This window comes from Pithys albifrons, chromosome 21 (assembly GCF_047495875.1).
Source record: "Pithys albifrons albifrons isolate INPA30051 chromosome 21, PitAlb_v1, whole genome shotgun sequence".
NCBI classification, from domain to species: domain Eukaryota; kingdom Metazoa; phylum Chordata; class Aves; order Passeriformes; family Thamnophilidae; genus Pithys; species Pithys albifrons.
The window spans coordinates 6,381,825-6,402,225 of NC_092478.1; the positions used below are offsets into that span (position 1 = coordinate 6,381,825).

The window sequence follows — 20,401 nt, forward strand, 5'->3', positions numbered from 1 at the left end:
GGGGCAGTTCTTCAGTTCTGTGGGAAGCCTCTGGTTTCACCTCAGATGGATGCTGTGGGCTTTGCCTCTGCTCTGTTCGAGCATCTCACTGCCCATGAGCCTCCTCCTGCACTGGGGTCTCCTGCCTGCCCCAGCTATACCTCACCTGGGCTACCTGTGGGTTGAGGGAAGGCTCATTCCTCCTTATATAGTTACTAAATGCTGATCAATCTGCTTTAAAAAAAATGAGCAAACTCCAAACACCTCCACACGACAGACCCAGCAACAAATTAGGAAGTGTTTGGGATGTAAATTTAGGGATTGGCAGGTGGAAGGGAAGAGCTCCAGCGCCACAATCCAGTATTTTCCTACGCACAGCAGGTGTGCGCGTGTCATGTCATGCTCCATAGGTTTAGTTATTCCCACAATAAGCTTTTCTCTGGAGCAGACCTCAGCCTTTGCCTGGCTCTCGATTGCCTCATTGGGGTTCTGGGGAGGGCACTGGTTGGAGCAGCAGGTGCTGGTGTGTCCCAGTACTGGCCACAGGGCATGCACAGTTTTTGGTGCTTCATCCCTGGATCTCTACCCATGGGCTGGAAAGGCCTCACCTGGCTCTTGGCATACCCTGGGAAAGGAGGGTTGGGTATAGCTCTTGAGAGGATCCCTTCCCTGGTGAAAGGCTGCACAGTAACATGACAGCAGCACAGGGAGTGTGAAGGATGGGACAGGGTGAAAACACTCAAGGAAAACACAAAGAGCAAGGGAAAGTGTAGGCTGTTGGTGTTTGTTGTTGGATAACTATGCCTGCTCGGTGCACACACCAGGTGCCACCGTGCTCTGAGTGTTGTCTTCTTGTCACTTCTTCAGAACTAATTTTGAAAGCAGCCCACGAACAAGGGGATGAGACATGATCCTGTTTTTGGACTGAGTCATTGTCTTGCTGATGTGTCTGCAGATGAATTGCCAAACCCACTCAGGGGCAGGAGAGCTCGTGCGTGTGCGTGTGACAGGGAGCTGGGGCAGATAGCCCAGATGCTCGGGGTGGCAAAGCAGCTGGCCAGGGGCAGCATGAGGCATGGACACACTGGGATCGTGTCCCCCTCTACTCCTGAGCTGTGGAGGGGATGGGCTCTTGCAGCCCCAGCCTGAGGTGATGGGGTTTGCACCATTCCATGAGCTGGGACTGGGAAGCCCTGTCCTCACTCCTATCCCTATCCACATCCCTGTCCCCATCCTCAGGCTGCTCAGCTGGGGCATCCACGACTCCGTGGGCACTGACTCACCCTGAGCTTGCTCTTCCTGGTCTGCTGAACTCTGTCATTTCCCAAAACACGGGGGCAAGCAAAGGGCAGCGGGGTGGCTGCTCCCCAGCCTATTTCCAGCTCCTGTCTCCCTGGCAGTCTATTTTTAGCTCATCCATTCTACTTCTGTTGCCATCTGTAAAGCTTAGAATGTCAAATGTAATATTAAACGAGCAGTGGGGAAGTGAAAAGAAAATGCCAGGGAGGTATTTAATAAATGAAACTTGGAATTTACGTGGGAGGCCAAAGATGCTCCAAACATTGCGGGCGGACAATAAACCCAAACAAGCTGTCCCTGCATTACTGTTCTTTTGACAGGAACAGGCAGCTTTGCAAAGACACCTGGTTTTCTAACTTGGTGCAGAAAGGGCTGGAAAAGAAATACGTTGGAGTAATTTACTTTCCCTTAGATCCCACTGTGATGGAGTTGTTCACAGTGGGACACGTGCCAGTGAGAGGGGTGATGAGCCAAGCATGTAGTCAGGGTCTCAGGCTCTGTAGCAGCTGACAGAAATGTTGAGCTATTCTAGAACAGGCTGTGACACTGTCCAGCACCTGGGGCTCTTCTCTCTCTCTCTCTCTCTCAGGGTGGGATTTTGTGGAATTTGTGTTTTTTTTGTTGTGGGTTTTTTTTAGTCTGTTAGTGCTCTTCTGCTTCTCCCTGGGCTGGCAGCCTTGTCTCTGTGGTGCCATTTCAGGTGTGTTTGTCACAAACCACGTGTCTTTGGGTTTGCATCCAACTACACACGCTCATCCCTGTGAGCAAGTTGATCTAGTGTTGTCTTCAGTGGGCTTTAAATGATGTAGCTCATGAACTGTACAGCCATGCTTCCCTTGTGGGGATCTCCAAGACTGGCTTCTCGGTCCCACTTGGGACAAGAGGGAGCTTCCTCACGCTGGATGTGTCTGGGGACAAACTGAATTGATGAATTCCAGGAAACTCTGGCAAACTCATCTGCCCACTCACAGCTGCTGACTTCTCTTACAGTCTGAGGACGTGCCATATACCATTGTCCCCACCCCACCTTTGTCAGTCACAGATTGCTTTGGGCTGGAAGGGAACTTAAAGCTCATCTCATTCCATCCCCCTGCCATGACAGGGACACCTCCCACTAGCCCAGGTTGCTCCAAGCTCTGTCCAACCTGGCCTTGAAAACTTCCAGGGATGGGGCAGCCACAGCTTCTCTGGGCATCCTGTGCCAGGGCCTGTTCTAGTTCATTTAGTTCCAAGCCCCAGACATTGATCAACGATCTAATACATCAACAGACCCACAGTCTAAGGCATTTTTAAAAATAGGCTTATAACCTCTCTGCTGCTGCCTGGTGTAGCTTGCCATGACGTGAGTGACACGGCATCCCCAAGGTGAGCGAACCCCAACAAGCTGCAAATCACACATTTCTGGCACAACAGAGTTGCCTTGTCTTTGGGTGGTTCAATGGGGGTTTGTGCATTGTGGATATTGCACATTCTGCTTTCCTGAAAATAGCCCTGGTTTCCCTAGAAAGCTGTTAGCCGGGGTTTGTGAGACATCCTGGGCTGAGAGCTGACAGCCTGTTTTGTTGTGCTGGGTATAAGAGGCTTTTCACTCCCCAGCTCAGCCCTCCTGGGTTCCCGTGGCTGTGACTGCTCCGCTTGACCCAGGAGTACCCCAGTGTAAGGTTAATTCTCCAAACTAGACTAAACAAAAATAGTGAATTTTAGTTTCTCTGCCTTTTTTTCTTCTTTTTTTTAGCCTAAGAGTTAAACCTTTCTTTGTTGGGCTGCTGAACATGCAGCACATCCTTGTACAGGGAGGTGGAAAAAATCTGGAAGTCATTAAGATGCCCAGAAATGCTGCACTGAAATATTGAGTGATGTCCAGAGTTATGTGCAAGAACCCTCACTGGGCAGTTCTTGGGGTCGATCTGGTACAGAGCTGAGCCCCGACTCATAAATCCATATACATTCCCTCTTGGAGAAGCCCCATTGCACATCCTGGCACACATGTGATGTCCCTGCTGCCTCCAGGATTTTCCCCTCAGAATAACTGTGGCTGTGAGGTTGTTATGGCCATCTCCATCCCTTCCCCACGAAGGACAGGGCTGGTTTCTCACAGAAGAGCAGCAAGGCCCCTTTTTTGTCTGCTTTTGCTGTTGGTGACAAGGCACCATCCAAGCTCCCTGCGGATTCACTCACATGGTGCTTCACCTCCTCCAACATTGTTCCTGTTTGCTGCTGGCCTGGTGTGTGTGGGCAGCTTCCCAGAGCAGCTCACAGTCTGACTCTGCTGCCTGGGGAGTGTGACAGTCCTCCCAGGGTGAGCTGCCAGGGCTGGAGTCAGGCAGGCCCTTCCCCGAGGCTGGCAGAGCAGGACCAGGCTCCTGGTCCCATGTCCCACATGTCATCCCTCCCATTGAGAGGGAGTCTGCTGGGTAACAGAGAACATTCTTGCCCTCCTTATGTGGGGTATACTTGTTTGCAGAGGCTTAGGAATTACTTCTCTTTCCTACTGGTGAGTTTTCCTCCCCTTCAAGTCCTGATTATAAAATTCTTCTGCAGCTCACTGCCATTCCCTTTGTATCCTCGTGTGCTGTGGAATCAGAAGCGATGCTGGGCTTGTAGAAAGCAGCAGTGGGGTGGGCTGTGGTTGCAAAAGCCAGTTACTGGGTTATTGTTTCTAACAGTGCTAATCCAGACTTCATTTTCCTGTTAATTGTCCATCCATCCAGACTAGATGGGTTTTGTCATCCTGACTGTGCCAAGCGAGGTGTAACCCATGCTGCCATGACATCGGGAGCAGTGACCATCCCAAAAGATGTGGCTGTGGAATGAAATGACACACTTCTGGTTCTCCCTCTGTCACTTGACTGGAGGACTCAGATTGGCAAACTCCTGTTCAGTGACCCTCTGTTTAAAATCAGCAAAGGAGAGTTTGGGGGGATGTTGCTGTTCTGGCATGGGGGCAGTGGGAGGCTGGTGCTGGTGCTCAGCGTTCTGAGCACACCATGTCCCTGGGCTCTGGGGGTGGTGATCACAGAGTCACAGAATGGTTTGAGTCGGAAAGGACCTTGAAGTTCATCTCATTCCATCCCCTGCCATGGACAGGGACACCTTCCACTAGACCAGGTTGGACCAAGCCCATCCAACCTGGCCTTGGGACACTTCCAGCGATGGGGCAGCCACAGCCTCTCTGAGCAACCCGTGCCAGGACCCTCACCACTGTATGGGGATGAGAGGCTTTGAGCTGAGGGGCTTTCTGGGAGCACTGAGGTTTTATCTGGGTGGCCATAGCCCAGTCAGTGCTGTTTCCTTTATGCAGTAGTGTTGAGATGGGTACCCATCCACCTCCCTGCTCCAGTGTCCTCAGTCCCTCTGCACTTTTCCTGCTGCCTCCTGCCAGGACCCAAACACTTTGTAGCAGAAAAGGAGCGAAAGAAAAAGTCAGGGGAATTCTGCTCCACAGTTCCCTGGGTTGGGGCAGCCTGGCACATGTTCTGACAGTGCTGGCAGAGTCTGAGTGTTGTAGCTTTTGGAAGCGTTGCAAGGAAGCCAAGCAAACGGTCTGTGGAGGTTGGCAGCAAGAAAGGGAGAAGAGTAGGTGGGTTTGTTTAAAATCCTCTTGTTCCAGCCAGGTAACCTTTCTGGTACCTATTGAAAATTGTACAAACCTAGGATTGTCTCTTGAGGTTGCCTAGGATCAGGTGGGTGGTTTTTGTAAGACAATGAACACACAGTCCCTGATGGGGCTGTTGAGCACTGAGACATTGAGCCATGTTATCCCACATCCCAGGTTTTCCTGGAGGCGCTGCTTGCTCATGTGGGATACTTGCCCACCTTTGCTTGTGCCAGGAATGGAGGGGTGTGGGAGACCTGGAACCAACCCTCCACAACAAATAGCCCCTTTCCCAAGCCCCTGTGCATTGCTGTGCCACCACATCTGCTGGCAGTGTGGTCCTGGATTTGCAGCAGCCCTGCTCACACTCAGGAATGGCCAGGCAAGGGCTGGGGGAGTGTAAACATGGAAAGAGGATCAAGGAACTGATTGAAGAACAAAGGCAGAGGCACAAAGCTTAAACTTCTGGATTCAGCACTCAGACCCATCGATGCACCCCGAGCAGACTGCAGGGCTGCGCATCCCCCTGGTGCTCAGAGCATGGACTGAGGTGTAGAGCTGTAGGAATGGCTTGGGATAACTCCAATTAGCTCTAAACCAGCTCACTGATGTGGCTGTAGCACCAGTGCTGAGGGGAGCAAAGGAGCAGTCACCTTGGGGAGATGAGTTGACATTCCTAGAAACCATGGAAAAATTGGTTTATTTCTCTGTTTTTCCTGGCTTGAAAGAGAGTGGCTGAGGGTCCAGGATGTCCTGCATGTCCCGCTGCCTCTGAAGCTGGATCAACATCTCACACAGGGATCTCTGCATGGTTCCAATGGCATTAAGCAACTTCCAAAGGCAGCAGAAATAAGTGGAAGAATGCAGATCCTTTATTAATGGAGTTTACAGAAATTTTCTGCTGGGTAGAAATATTGATTCTTTATTCCTATTTTAAAAGGAGCTTTTTGTAATGATCACTGGGAGTCGTTTTCTGTTATCGATTGCAATGGAGCCGTGCTGGAGCCCTCCCTCCATTCATCCCACTCCCACGAGTGCTGGTTTTCCTTTCAGGAACACAGAACTTCTTAAATCAGCATTTCTGTCATCTTTGGGGGGGGTTACAGTGGGTGGTTAAAGAGACATACACATTTGCTCTTTTAAATCTGGTTACGCTACTCTGAAGTTCACCTTTGAGGGGGAGGAGGTGTGGAGAGGCAAACGCTAAAAATAAACCTCCCCCCTTAAGTAGATCAGTTCTGCATTTGACATTTACATGGAATTCATTTGCATCTCATTTGTACATGTTTCTGCTCAATAGGTAGAATGTAAGAAAGCACAACCTAAAGAAGTGATGTTTCCACCAGGGACGAGAGGAAGGGCACGTGGATTGCCGTATACCATGGACGCTTTTATGCTGGGGATGGGAATGTTGGGTAAGTGCCGGAGCCACCAAGGAGCTCCTGGAGCCAGCAGCTCCCATGTTGTCTCCCTGATTTCCAAACACTTAAACCCTAGGGGTGAGCAAATCTCCCAGCACCTGTGTGGGTGCAAGGCTGAAACTTTAGCAGGGGTGGAGTGGAGAAAATAATCCTGTCTGTGGTAAATGATTAACTCCCCCCCGCCTGCAATATAAAAAATTTGCATTTAAATGGATGTTTTAAATAGCCTGTTTTACTCTTACTCGCAAAAATAGAATGATGAAAGATGCAGTGTGTTCATTCTGACTAAAAATGATCTCTCCCCTTTTTTAGAGGAATTGAGTCACACATTATTCCCCTTCTTTTAAAGGTAGCTTTGACAGTTCAGCATAGATAATTGAAAATCTTGCTGGTTCTTAAATGGCATGGATGGAGGAAGCAGGGAGATGCGTAACAGGACAGGTCGCAACAATAATTACAAGTTTCAAGGAGATGGAATGGTATTTTAGTCCTGAGTATTGTGTCCAGAAAATACTAATTAAATGGGATAAATGATATTTAATGGCAAAATTCTATTTGTGCACAAAGTCTATTTAGTTATAATTGGTTCTCATTTGTTTCTGCCTAGATTGTTGTTCTTTCTATTTAATGTGACAACCTTTGGATACTCTGTCTTCAGCCAAAATGCTGCTAATCCATTGCCAATGTGTTTTTCTAAAACCCCATGTATTTTCAACTTCTGCTTCATATCCCTGGGCTTTCCCCTCAGTTGTCACATGCTGTGTCCATAAACAAGTAGGAATGAGGGGGCATCTGGCAGCAATGAGCCTTTCCCAGGCTAATGTTCCTGGTGTGTAGCCTCTCAGGGATACTTTGAATTTTCTGTCCTATGTTTAGATGATCCCCGAAACTGAGCACAAGACCCAGCCTTGGAAGCTGGGTTACCCTGACCTCTACCAGGCAGATCTGGGGGCTGGCTGAGATGCTGCAGGACCCCAAAGCTCCTGGGTTGTGCATCAGGTTCCTGTGAGGATCACACTGTTGTGCTGAGTTGTCTGACTCCAGGCACTGCTTGATTTGATAGGAAAAACTCCCTGCCATGTTTGCTTTATCTATGAATTAATAGTACTTCTGTTCTTGTGGCTGGAGCGATCCATTTCTGGGATGTGTAATTGGGTTATTTCAGCTGATCATCTGTTTTGCTGTCCCCACGCTCCACCGCCACCCTTGCCCCACAGTGTTTGGAAATTACGTTTTCTGCTTAAAATATTTATCTTGCTCTAGTCAGTCCATGATTTCGTTACCTGTGTGTTCCCAGTGTGCTCGAGCAAATGTACTTGATTTCTGCTGTTTCTCTTCCACCTGTGGTGCCTGAGATTGGGATGGTGGAGGTGGTGGAGGTGGTGGGTGTCACTGTGCTGGCCAGTGCCTCCAGCTGTGGGAGGAGAGTCCACATCACCCTGGGAAGCCAAGAAGATCCACAGCATCAGCATCATCATCCCTCTTGTGCCCACCCCATGGCCTCAGCCCTTCTCCTTGCAGAAGGGGAGTGAATGGAGCTGAATTCACCCCCATGTCCTGAAGGGAAAAATTTAGCTCTTGGCTGCAGCTGAAGTCATTCCCACCAAAGCTGCATCTCTGGGTAGTGATCGTTTCAAGTTGTGAGAAGTAAGGGAAGAAGCCCTCAGCAAGTGGATCTGCACAGGGGAAGAGATGGGGTACCTGTTTGCAGGTCCCTGTCCCGCTGCAGTGGTGGGTCTGGGTCAACCCAACCAGCGCTGCTCCAGTTGGTCTCACACTGCACTTTGCCTGCATTTCAAATTGGGGTGCCTTGCTCAGCATTGATTGATCCATGGTGAAAGCCAGATGCTTCATTATCCACTGTTGCTGGTGTTTCATCTTCCAAGTTCCTGCTTGCTACAGTGGCACCGTGTTAAATAATTAAGTGCTAAACAAGGGGATTGCTGCACAGGAGAGTAAAGCTGTCTGGATGGCCATCAGAAACCCCCACTTCAAAGGCTGCAGGGCCCATCCCCGTGGGAAGAGGCGTGTAATTAACCCATCAAATGGCAAGGCACAGAATCCCAACAAGGCACAGAATCCCATCGTGCCAGAGGCAGCGTCTGCCACAGCAGAGTGTTCTGTAGGGTCTCAGGAGGCCGGGTCAGCCCTATTCCATTCCTCCCATTCCGTGCCCAACTGGATTGAACCAGAGCAAGTGAGGCTGCTCAGGATGGATTTTTATACCTGTTTCCAGAAGCCCTTGTTCAAGGTCACCTTCTCCAGCTGCTATTCATGGACAGAGGAGGGAATCAGAGGAACAAACGCACGAGACAACCCAAAGGAAGGAGCAGGGAGTGACTCCCTCCAAAGCTATTAAGGAAGTTGGTCTTTTTCATTAATCACAGCCTCCCCAAGGAGCCTGCAGCAGCCAGGGTCTAAAGGTGCGCAGGCAGCCGCTTCTGTGATGATTTGGTTGATTGGAGCAAAATTAAAGTGTTCTTCTGAAAGGATTTCTTGACTCAGAGAACGCAGGCAGGCTCAGCCTTCTGCCCAGACTGCTTCTGGACTGTCTGGGGCTCGGGGTGCTCAAGGGGCACACGTGGTCTCAGGGAGATCAGGAGCATTAATGAGTCTCTCTGCATAAAGAGTGGTCAGAGCGGTTTTGGTTCCACTGATCTCCTCTTCCCTGTCAGCCCATCCATCAGGAAGAGCTGTTCCACAGCCCTGTGGATGCTTGTGAGTAGGTCCCGTGTTCCCCCTTGCACACGTCTGTGGCTGGGTGGGAGCAGTTTGGTGGCCAAGAAGTTCACCCTGTGCCTGGAGCCTCTTCACTGCTGTCACCTGGTCCTGGTGTGCAGACCAGGAGCCCCATCACCCAAGGACATGTGGGTGTCACAGTGTTGCCCCACAGCTTTTTGCACTCTGTTCAGGTCTGTGGCTGCAAACTTGAAGAGAGTAGAAGAGAGCAATGGAGGAGCAACATGAAGCGGAGGTGGTCTGTCTCCCCTCCCATCTGAAGCTGCTCTCTGCGTCCAGGATGCTGCAGCCACCATGGCAGTGGTCCCGGTGGTGACACCCAGGTCTGAATGTGGCCCTGCACTACCTGCCCTGACCTTGGGCCCCACAGCACTCATTTCTCCTGGCAGTGGGCATATTCCTGGTGTTCAATATTGAAGTTGGGCTCCTTTTACCTTGCAAACCCTTCGAGAGACAGGAGCACTCAGCCCCCAAGCTCACACCCCTGCAGTAGTGGAGCAATCACTGGTAGAATCACTCGGTTTTGGAAGGTCTGTAACAGGGCTCTGTGTTCCTGGACATGCTCAGTCTAGGTAGGCTGAGCTCATGCATAAAAGAAGCTTGTGCCCTTCAAAGAAAGTCATTCCTTTTTCCATCAGACACTGTTCAGTGGAGTAGCAACTGCCTCTGAGGCAGGATTCTGACAGGGATAGGTTAGTGCAGGCTGCCCGGGAGGCTGGCACGGTGCTCCGGCACCGCAGGCTCCAGCAGCAGCACCCGCCGAGGCCGCCACTGATGGGCACAGCTGCTGCCAGTGTTGGCATCACTCCTTAGTTCCATGGAGGAGGAGACAGGTCAGCCTCGGACCATGGGAGAAGCTTCTCCAGCAGATGTGTTTCTTCTCCATAGCTGCTCCCCAGGGTGTTTCCATCCTTGTGTCTATAGGAGATTATTTTTGGCTTTCATTCCATCATGCAGCAGGTGCTTATGTCAAAGTCACAGCATGTTTCTTTTGGGAAAGACCCTCAGGATTTTCCTTGCAGTGTGGAGCTGTGCTTTGGCAGCAGGACCCTGCCTTTCCTTGCAAAGGACCTGGATTTCCTCACTCAGAGCAACTCAGAGCACTCAGAGACAATAATTTTCTTGCATTTACTAGAGAATTTGACTTAATTTATCAGAGATCCCTAGTAGTCTTAGTGTTCCCATATACTGAACATGAGCTTTGTCAATCTCAGATCACCAAATTTTACAACATTTCCATAGCCTGGTCAGTAGCTGCATGGAAGTCGTGGTGTGAAAGTGGTTCAGTTGCTGGGTTTGAGTTCTGCTTCCACAGGCAGGAGGGTCTCACTTCGAAGGAGGTGATCCAGGCAAAACTTGGATTTTTGGTTTACCAGCAAGGGATAGTAAGAGGGATTGATCATTCCCCACAACTACCAAAACTTATCAACTGCTCAGTGCCCAGTGCAGGATGAGGATGGCACCTAATGGGAATGTTGAGTAGGTCAGCATGGCCATGATTTGGCTTGATGAAGCATCCACATGGGCGCGGCGTTAACACACTATTGATATTCAGACAGGCAATTTCTCCATGTGGATCAGGCTTCGAGTCGTTAGAGCAGAGCTGGGCACTGCAGCAGTAAATGAAGAAGAAAATTGAAGTAATGTTGTATTATAAATTTATGATTTCATCTGCCTGACTTAGAGAGCATTGAGCGCTGGTGATTTCGGCAGAGCCCCTGAGCAGCTCGGCTGGTGCCACAGCCATCGGGCACAGCCATGCTTGGCCAGGGAGAGTGAGTCTGCATCAGGACTGCCCTGGGGCCAGAGGCACGACCATTTCAGGGCAGGCAGCAGAAGAGGTGGCATCCAAAACCACTGTAGGCAGTTGCCATCCATCACCACGCCTATCCACACGGGGCCAAAGGTACCAACCTGCAGACCTCAGATGCTGCCCAGCACATCAGTCCCCTGCACCCTGACAGCCATGAGCTCACAGATCTGCTTCAGTATTGTCTGAATCAGAATAAAACTTAATTCTTTCACTTGGCAAGGAGAGGGGCTGCGGTTGGACACCGCAGAGCGATTTTTCAGCAGTCGTGTTAATGGCACTACTTACTTAGCAAACAATCCATTTATCAATAGGGTTGTTTAAAAAAAATAGAAAGGAAAAAAGGTTTGTAAAGCTTAACTCTGAAAGATCTGATTTAATGACAGAGGTGATTAATTTCTAAGGGAATCCAGCTGTTGAGCTGTGAAATAAATAGTCAAGGGCTAAGCAGTGTGTACATATCGCTGAGAGCGCAATGTGCTGTCTGGGCATCACAGGGCTCCCTTCACCTGGCACTGCTTAATCCCATAATCAGAATTCATCCAAGCATTTTTATCTTCCAGTTTTAGATTATGATTAATAGTACGTTATATGTATGTATAAATCTGATCGGAAATGGAGGGACTTGCTGCAGCAGGAAAATAGCCGTGTGATGGATGAGAGTATTAAAGGATAAATAAAAGCAGAGGTAGGAGCCCCCCAGAAGAGCCATTCTGCTGCTGAATGTGTTCTCAGGCTCTAGCCCAGCTGCTGCCAAGATTCCCACTGTCTTCAGACAGTGGTAACAAACTTTTTCGGGTGGTTTCTTGGTCTGGAGAGGTCTGGGCTGATGCTGAGGTTCAGCAGGGATGTTCTGCAAAGTTAAGTGCACTGGAATTGCAAAGGGTGGCCCCTGTTTTTGAGAAAACTGAGCAAGGAAAATTTTAGGATTAATATGAGTTTAGAATTTTAGGAAATCCTCCTGAGTGTACAGGACACCTTAGGCTGTCAGCTGTATTGGTCACAGCAAACAGCCTCAGTGGGACCACAGAGAACAGCTGTTCTGTGTAATGATGGGGAGGCTAAAACCGGGGGGCACGGTGTGTGACCCCAAGGCTGCTGCCAGTCCACACACAATCAAGGGCTGAGGGGGCTTCCAGCATGTACCAAAACAGGAGAGTGAAGCCCCCTCCCCCGGCCTGGCTATTACTGCCTGTGCTCCCCATAATGTGGGGAGACCCTCAGCCAAGCACCGCAGGGCCAGCAGCTGAGTGATGGTACCAGTGTCCATCAACACCCTCCCTGGGCTCTGCCCTCACATTCCACCTGCTCATTCCAGTGGTCAGAGTGGCCACTTTGTGCCTCTACTGAGGCGTCTTTATAAGCATAATGATCTCAGGTGGTGTTTCCTCCTAATAAACCTCCCAGAGCTGCCAGAGGTCGGCTGCTTTGCTGCTCTACCTCAGAAAAGGCTTTCGGAAGCGCCTTGTGCAGCTTCCTCTTACTTTCCTGAAAAATTAAAAGCTCTTTGACTCCCTGGCTGTTTCTGCTGCTGTCTCCAACTCTTTGATGTGTTAACTGTTGTCCTTCACACTCCCGGGATAAAGAATTACTACTACCTTAATCTCCAACTGTCAATAGCTCTGAAGCAAAGTACATTCATTGTAAGCTCTCCAAATGTCAGAGCAAACCCGTGTTATGTGTTTAGCCTTAGCATTTGGCATTTACTCTTCCAGCTAACAAGTATGCACAGTCCTTGGGCTCCAGACACCAAAGTGCATGTTAATTACCAGAGTGACAGGGCTCCTGCTCGGAGCTGGTCCAGCGCCCAAGCACCAGCAGCTCTAGATGTTTCTGTTCAGGATAATGATGAAACCTCTCTGCAGTTTGGCATGAGCAGAATAAATCTGATTTTTTAATACCTTCTGTAAAATCAAGTCTGACCCATCCTCCCTATCACTGTGTATTGTATTTTAAAAAAAGCAAAAACCTTCATTAATCCTCAAAATATCTCTCTCTGTTTCTCTCTTTTCTTTTACATTTCTGTCATCAAGGTTACCCGAATTTTGTTGCAACATATGGCCGAGGATATCCTGGATTTGCCCCAAGTTACAGTTATCAGTTCCCAGGTATGTACATTTCATTTGCAAATTTGCTTTACTTCCCCTCTTTCCTTCTTTTTTATGTTTTGTTTGGGGTTTTTTTCCTTTTTTTAAATCTGTAGCTGCAAGCTGAGACAGGCAAGTCTGCAGGGAGCATCTCACACAACAGCAAATTTTTTCTGCTATTTTAAAATAGATATTTATAGAGACATATTTTAAATACATTTTTCCTAACGTGTAAATTGGTACTGGTTATTTGAAAACAAACTTCATAAATTAAAACATAAAGCAAGAGAGATCATGGAAGAGCTGTTACCCTCCCTTTGATGGGTTTTTCCTTTCATATATATTATAGAGCTACACACAGACACGCACACGCACACAGAGACCCGCACACACCTTCCCGTGCTGTCCTGTGGTAAGTGAATGTTCAGCTTTGGAATGAAAAGTCCAACCTTTCTGTGTTCTTTGTTGGGGTCTCGGGGGTCCTTCCCAGAAGTAGTTCTGGTGTGTTGGTGGTGGAGTTTGGCGTTGATTGGTTCTCCCCTTCCTTGGCGTAGCAATGGTGAGACAGTGGGGACAAGCCCCCCAGGAGACCCCACTGCTGCTCCACTGGAGCCAGTGGGAGAATCCAGTCAGGCAGAACTGCAGCTGGGAACTGGATGTGAGGAGGAGGCTCAGCAGGCATTGGTGCTTCTGTGTTGTCTCACACTCTCCTCCTGCTCCTCATGATTCCATGTACCAAAACATTTGTATGAAGGCACTGAATGAGAGACACCTTGATAGGTTTAGTGATGGAAATCGGCAGAGCTTAGATGAGTTTAATTATAAACATGTCTAAAATGAATGTGTCTGCTGGCTGGCAGCAAAGGCACCCGTTGACTCAAGCACTCCTTAGATATATTTTTACTAAGGACCTTGTTTTTCCAAAGCAGGCCTTCCAGTTACTGCCTGGTTATTTTCAGTCTCCTGAGAGACTGAATATGAAAAAAAAAATCCAAGTGTGTCAGCACTAAAAGGCAGGTGCACAGTCTGTGAGCTGTGGTGGGGCCCACGAGCTGGGCAGTGCCAGGAGATGCTCAGGGTCCTGTCTCACTTGTGTTTCCCTGCCCCAAAGCTCTGCTCCTGCTCCACTCCTGCTCAGATTAGTTATTCCTTAGTAGCAATCAGAACCATACCAGAGTTTTGGGGGGATTCTCAGGTGATTTGAGGCTCCAGTCTCTAGAACACCAACCATCAGAGCGGCACGGGGCATGGGTGCCTCCCAGCCAGAGGCACAGCATGAGGGGTTGGGTGCCAAGCAGCAGGATGGGCTGTCCCCCTCGCTGAAACAGGTGTTTGGGGACAGAGCCCAGTGCCACAGGAGCACAGCTTGGTGTCAGGGAGCCTTTGGGGAGCAGGGCAGGCACCGAGGACAGGGATGTGCCAACCCTTCCCTTCACGCATTTTGTCTCTTCTACAAGTGCCCGTGGGGCTTGTGGTATAGCTGTGGCTTGGAGTGTGGGACAGGTACATGTAAAACAATGGAGAGGAATCTGAAATCTGCTTTTTGATTAAGTTGTCAGGTCCAAAATCTCAGTGTTCTTATTTGGAGAGAGAAATACTCCACTGTTTCTGCAGGAGCATCCTGGGCTGTGGGTCCAAGAGCTTCCTCTGCCGCCCACCTCCACAACACCCAAACGTGCTGATGGTGCAGCCACACCATTCAGTATAAAAGTACATGTAAATATGTAGTCACACTCCTGGGGTTCCTCTTGGAGGGGGCCTGGCAGTGTGTTTCACACAGCACAGTTGTGTTCTGCCTGTGCCCATGCTCTGTGTGCTGGGCAGGGGCCCAGCTGGGGTCACTCTGGAGGTGTCAGGGCAGAGCTGGGCTGGCACAGACACTGTCCCACTGTGCTGTTGGTCCATCCCTGCACAGGTTACGCTGCCTAGTTACTGTTTTAATAAATTAAAACAAAAAACAGGAATTCCCATGTGGTTGAACTGTCCTGATGGTATTTACTGGTATCCAAGTGAGACGAGTTACAAATGCCACACTCCCACCTGTTTGCATCCCCATGTCTGAGGCGGATACACCACCAGGGTCCCCTCACAAGCTGTCCCACATCCTGTCCCCCATCTCAGACATTTCCTATGGCACAGGACAGCCCCTGGCTCCACGGGCAAGACACGTGCAACACTTTGGTGACTGCTCTATCCCCTCCCATCCCGTTATCCCTCCATCCCTTCCTCAAACAGCACATTGCCTCTTTTTATTTTAATTGCAATCACTCCCTTTCTTTGTCTCTTTTTTTTTTTTAATTTCTGGGACTTATCTTTTCAGTTTAATCTATTAATTTCTGTTCTTATTTCACTTTGCAGACTATTTGCCGATTTCACAAGACATAATTTTTATCAACTAGTTCTTAAAGATGCATAACAAATTAATCGGGGTTTACTACAGTGCTAATGAGAGAGAGACAGAGAAAGCCTGGGTGGTCCATGTTTAATATCAATGTCCACTGAAAAATTGCTGCTCTTACTGGCTGATTTGATTGACTGGACTTTTTATTTTATTTTTATTTTTTAAAAAGCTCCATATCCTCACTGCTTTGAGTTTGCTTTTTATTTTTTTTTATTACTTTTTTTTCCTCTGCTTTGTTATGAGTTTTTAATGCCCACTTGGAATGTAACTCACAAGGATGGGGTCAGGGGCGTTTCGAAGGCATGACTTCTCACAAACTTTTTATAAATCATTTATCAGTGAAGTAAGGGTGATTGGGTTGACTTGGTCTCACAAACAGAGAGTGATGGCGCTTTTTAACATGGGGATGTCCAGTAGTAGCACAAATCCAGGGGGGAGCAAGGTGAGTGTCTCCTGTCTCTGGGATCATTAGCAGCGCAGGGTTCAGTGATTCCAGTTAGGTGACCACGTAGTGCTGGTGGCAGCGGCTGGCACAGACCCACACGTGTCCCCATCCCATTCCCTTTGGGTCAGTGGCTCTTCCAGAGCTGCCACAGCCATACAAAGGCCCCAGCAAGATGCCACCAAGAGGAGGGCTGAGGCAGTTCTGCCCCCCACAGCAATTCCTACCCCACTTCCAGAGCCCACGGGGCTTGAAGCAACCTGGTCTAGTGGAAGGTGTCCCTGCCGATGACAGGGCATGGATTGGGTTGAGCTTTAAAGTCCCTTCCAACCCAAACCATTCTGGGATTCTGTGATCCCAGCCTCCAGCTGCCCCTCTCACACAGCTGGTGGTGCTCCCGCACACTCCCTGCACCTGCTTCTTCTTCCAAACTTTGCTTGCAAATCATGGGTAAATTTCCTAAATTCTGGCCAAGCTTTCCCTGCTTAAGCTGCATTGCGCCTCTTCATCTCCACCCAAACCGCAGCAGAGCTGCAAACCTCCATGCATTGGCTTTAACAAGACTGGATTCTGGACTTCTGGGTAGAAAACACCCATTATATTTAAATTCTGCTTTTCTTAAGTGCTTCTACCCATTTTGATAAGTTTGTGAGAAGTATGTTGCATGCTTACAGTAGAACTGTAATGCATTTTAATGTTTGTTAATCCACTTGTTTAAAATGTCAGTGTCAAAGGCTCTACAATCCACGGCTGTGCTGTTCATTTCATTAAAGATGCTTGATGTAATAATTGGGTAGTTTTCTTTTGACTTTTCTGCAGGCAATAGCTTTTTTTAATCTGTATGGCTTCTTATTATTTTGTTTGGGTTTTTTGCTATGAATTGCTTTGCTTTTGTGAACTTGTCTTAGTGTGCATGATTTGCAAACATTTCGGCTATTGTGAATTTTCTCATTTTTTGTAAATAGTCCATCTGTGCTTCTTTTTTTTTTCTTTTTTATGACTTTTTTTCCTGTAAGTAACTGAGGTAGAAAATAATAATAAATTGTTTACAACGGATCTGCTGTGTTGCTGCTCTCTTAGCTTGCAGTTTTAATATTTTGGTTTGGACACCCCCAAATAACCAGTACCAATGACAGTTGAATAAAAGAATAAAACAACCATCACTCAGAGTGCGTTGACCCGGTGTTTGAAGAACCTGCAGAGGAACAATCACATATGAGGTGTGTTTACAGCAAAAATTACACCTAAAAAAAGGACAACATTGCACTTGTAACTGGGGGAAGAGGAGTGATCTGTGTTAAAATTGCAGCATCCCCACTGACGCTCCACCACTGTGGTGGGATGTTCCCGCACCATCTTTATCCCAGTTACACTTTCTCCCATCCACCTGAATGTTTGGGGATTCTTGAAGTTCCATAGAAGCCTTCAGGTCAGGAATTTAAATTATTTATTTTAATTAAGGGTTTGTTTGCTTGTATGTTTGTTAAAGCTTATTAAAACCTTTGTGTATGGAGAGAGGTGGGAAAAACAAATATTTTCACAAACTTTGCTGAGCTCAGGGAAATATATTTGCTTATTAATAATGGTGCTGCAGAGGCCACAAACCCAGCCTTGGGTCACACTCTGCAGTGCCTGGGGAAGTGGGAATGCCACACAGGATGGTTCAAGGTCTAGACTAGTGGGCTTTTTTATTATGAGAGCATTTAAACCAACTTTCTGTGAATCTGTAGAACTTCACTTTCTTTCCTGATGCCAGTCCCAAACTGTTCGCTTGTTGGCCATTAGTACTGGTCAGGCAGATATTTTGTGTGCAAGTTGTTTGTGGCACTTGCCTAGTAGGTTATAACTAGAAAATAGTTGTTTCCTGGGTAAAGGAAAAGAAACTGGTGCCAAAGACAAGAGGAATTATGACAGATAAGGGCACAATTATTTTGACATGCTTAAGGCTTCTTTATCATGGTGTGTGAGGAGGGAGGTGAGGGAAAGAAGTTGCTGTGTGTGGTGTTCAGGACACCCAGATTCAAGTTCTGTTGCTGCTGCAGGTTTCCCTCGTGGTAAATAACCTCTAAGGGGAGTGCAGAGAGATGGGAGGAAGAGACTGTAGCTCCAGCATCCCAAAAAGCCCACCATTCCATGTGTACTATGGTGCAGTGATGTAAAACACCCAGCCTGTTGTGTGTGGTGCTTCATCAACCCTGAGTCACATTCCCCTGTACTCAAGCACCCAACTGCCTCCTCTGGTGAGGGAAAGTGATTTTAAAGTGCTACCTACACGTGGCTTCTGTACCCCTGAGGAGTGATAAAGTCAGTATTAATAGGGGTCAACTCTGTAAAACACTCGTCAAGCACTGTTACACAAGTGTAAGGCTTGTATAACATTTACTAATGGGAGCAAAGTTTGTCTGGTCGTGATACTGGAAAGATCAAATGTAACACTCAGGAAAGGACAACTTGGTGGCAGCTGCAAAATAGGAGGAGGAAATGTAAAACCTCTATTAAATTTTCTGTTCAGTTAGTTAAGCCTCGTAACACCAAGAGATGTGGAACAAAGCTGGAGATGTTTCTCATGCCTTTGTCTAATCCTTTCTTAACTGCTTAAAATCTGCTCTGATCACCCCTGCACTGCATGCCTTGTTTTCATCTAAACACATCACTGCATCTGCATGGCATCAATTGTTTACAAAATGCATTTGAAATCTGCTGGAACCACCTGAGTTACCTCTTCTCACCTCTCCGTTTCAGCTTTCATCACTGAAAACCGAGACTGTAGACTGGACCTGGTTTAAAACTAAGATTTTTGGGTGTTCCTTTACTGAGGAGAGACCATTCCCATTGCAGGTGCATCCCTGGAGGGAGGAGCAGCTGGAACTGCAGCCAGTAGGCTGAGAAATAATATAGCAAAGCCCATAAATCTCCAGCCAGAAGGTTCTCCTTCAAATTCTGCCTAGATGAGGGTAGCTTGTGTTTTGGTGCAGGAAAAAATGGTCTCTGAAGCTGTTTCCTGAGTCCAAACAGAGCTGAAGGATCTTTGCCTCTTAGCACAGTTTTTCTGAGAGGAGCTGTGTTTTTGTAGCATTGCAGAGAATTGTGTAAAATGCCTTTTTCATATCCTATTTCCCTCACCTCTTAAAATAATCTGGTCATTAGATTTAGGGTGAGGTTTTCCAGAGAGAAGCTGTTGATCCGAGTTGATGGTCCAGCTCCCACCACTGCCAATGACAGCAGAGTGTGGCCAGTGAAAATGGTGCCTGTCCCCCTTTGCTGCTCCATCTCCTCGATGTGAGTGAGGCTGTTTTGAGGTTTCCCCAAACACCACGTCTGGCAGAGGGCCAAAAGTGCCCAGATCCTTAATAAGGTTTTTCTCCACTGATAACTTTAATAACTGAGCAATAAGAACATCTTGAACATTGAACTTGAATGCTGCTTGTCCTGTTCTCAGCTGCTCACTGATCCATCCCTGGAGCTGGAGGCTTAAAAACTTCAGGGTCATTGCCCTGGAAATGAGTGATCCTAGAGGAACAGAGAGGCAGGAAAAGGAAACAATCTCCAAACCTGCCAGTGTCTCTGGAAGTCTTTGTGTTTGGGGTGATGCAGCAGCTCCAGAGCAATGGTTTTGGCTGTGAAGAGGCCACAGCTGCAGTGACCAGGAGCTGTAATGAGAATAATTATTCACAAGAGTAAAGAGGCATAACACAAACACTCGTGTGTGGAGGAAAACATGGATAAACCCTACAGAAGGAGGAATGTGATCTGGTAATGCCTGTCCTGCTGTAAAGAATTCTCCAGAGCAGGACGGCTCACCTGCTTTCATGCCTTACGCCTCAGCAGAGACAATTTTTCACTGTAAAGCTGTTAAAAATTGAAGCTGAGATTGCAAAGAACTTGAGGAGATCAGTCTCCTTATAGCCCAAAACCATTCAAATGTGAATGTTTTGCCATCACATTTAGTAGTAGGATTTCCTGCTGATTACTGAGGAACTTCCAAGTCCTCTCTTGCCCTGGAGCCGTCACATGCAGTCCCTGCAGTGGTGCCCTGAAGGTTTCTGGGCTCAGCATCCCAATCCTCTCCTCTGACTGTTTTTACGACATGGGTTATGGAATGCCCAGTAGCATTTCCTCCAGTGAGGCACTGGGAAGGTCCCCATCTGTCAGTGACAGCCACACTGGGTGACCTGCAGCATCTCTTAAGAGGGGCATCTGCTAAACACTTCAGCACATGTGAGTGGTGGAATTTCCCACCCTCTGATAGCCTTGTCCTGTGACTTACTACCTTCTTTTTTATGTTCCCTCTTTGTGTTGAATTTTTCTGGCTTCAGCCTCCAGACACAAATTCTTTTTATGCCTTTGTTCATCATCAAGGACCTGTCTTTAAATAATACTTCCCTAGATAGTTTAGATCATTCATAAAAATTGAAGCAAGCAGCTTAACCAAATAGCTCATTTTCCTTACCATTGGAGCAACTGCAATGAGGCTTGAAGCAAATCAGTGCCATGTTGCTGAACTTTAAATAGGTGCCTTAATGTGGTTCCATCTAACCTGCCCTTGTTCATCCAGCAGCAGGTGACTGAAATGCAGAAATTCAGAGTGGCTGTGCTGTGAGGCAGCTTGGAGCCAGTGAGCTCACAGG

At 47.9% G+C, this 20,401-nt stretch overlaps 1 protein-coding gene across 11 annotated transcripts in view; it reads left to right on the forward strand.

The window, feature by feature from the left end:
• MSI2 (musashi RNA binding protein 2) overlaps positions 1-20,401 on the forward strand; it is a 226,308-nt gene that overhangs the window by 172,875 nt on the left and 33,032 nt on the right. For 5 of the 11 annotated variants that reach the window (XM_071575285.1, XM_071575284.1, XM_071575287.1 and 2 more), the window contains exons 9-11: positions 6,174-6,288; positions 12,877-12,951; positions 13,280-13,342. In XM_071575285.1, coding sequence (XP_071431386.1) covers positions 6,174-6,288; positions 12,877-12,951; positions 13,280-13,342 — 253 coding nt within the window. Of the gene's footprint in view, positions 1-6,173; positions 6,289-12,876; positions 12,952-13,279; positions 13,343-15,288; positions 16,816-20,401 lie in introns of those variants that run through there. The other 6 variants (XM_071575290.1, XM_071575294.1, XM_071575293.1 and 3 more) reach the window with 3 other exon arrangements.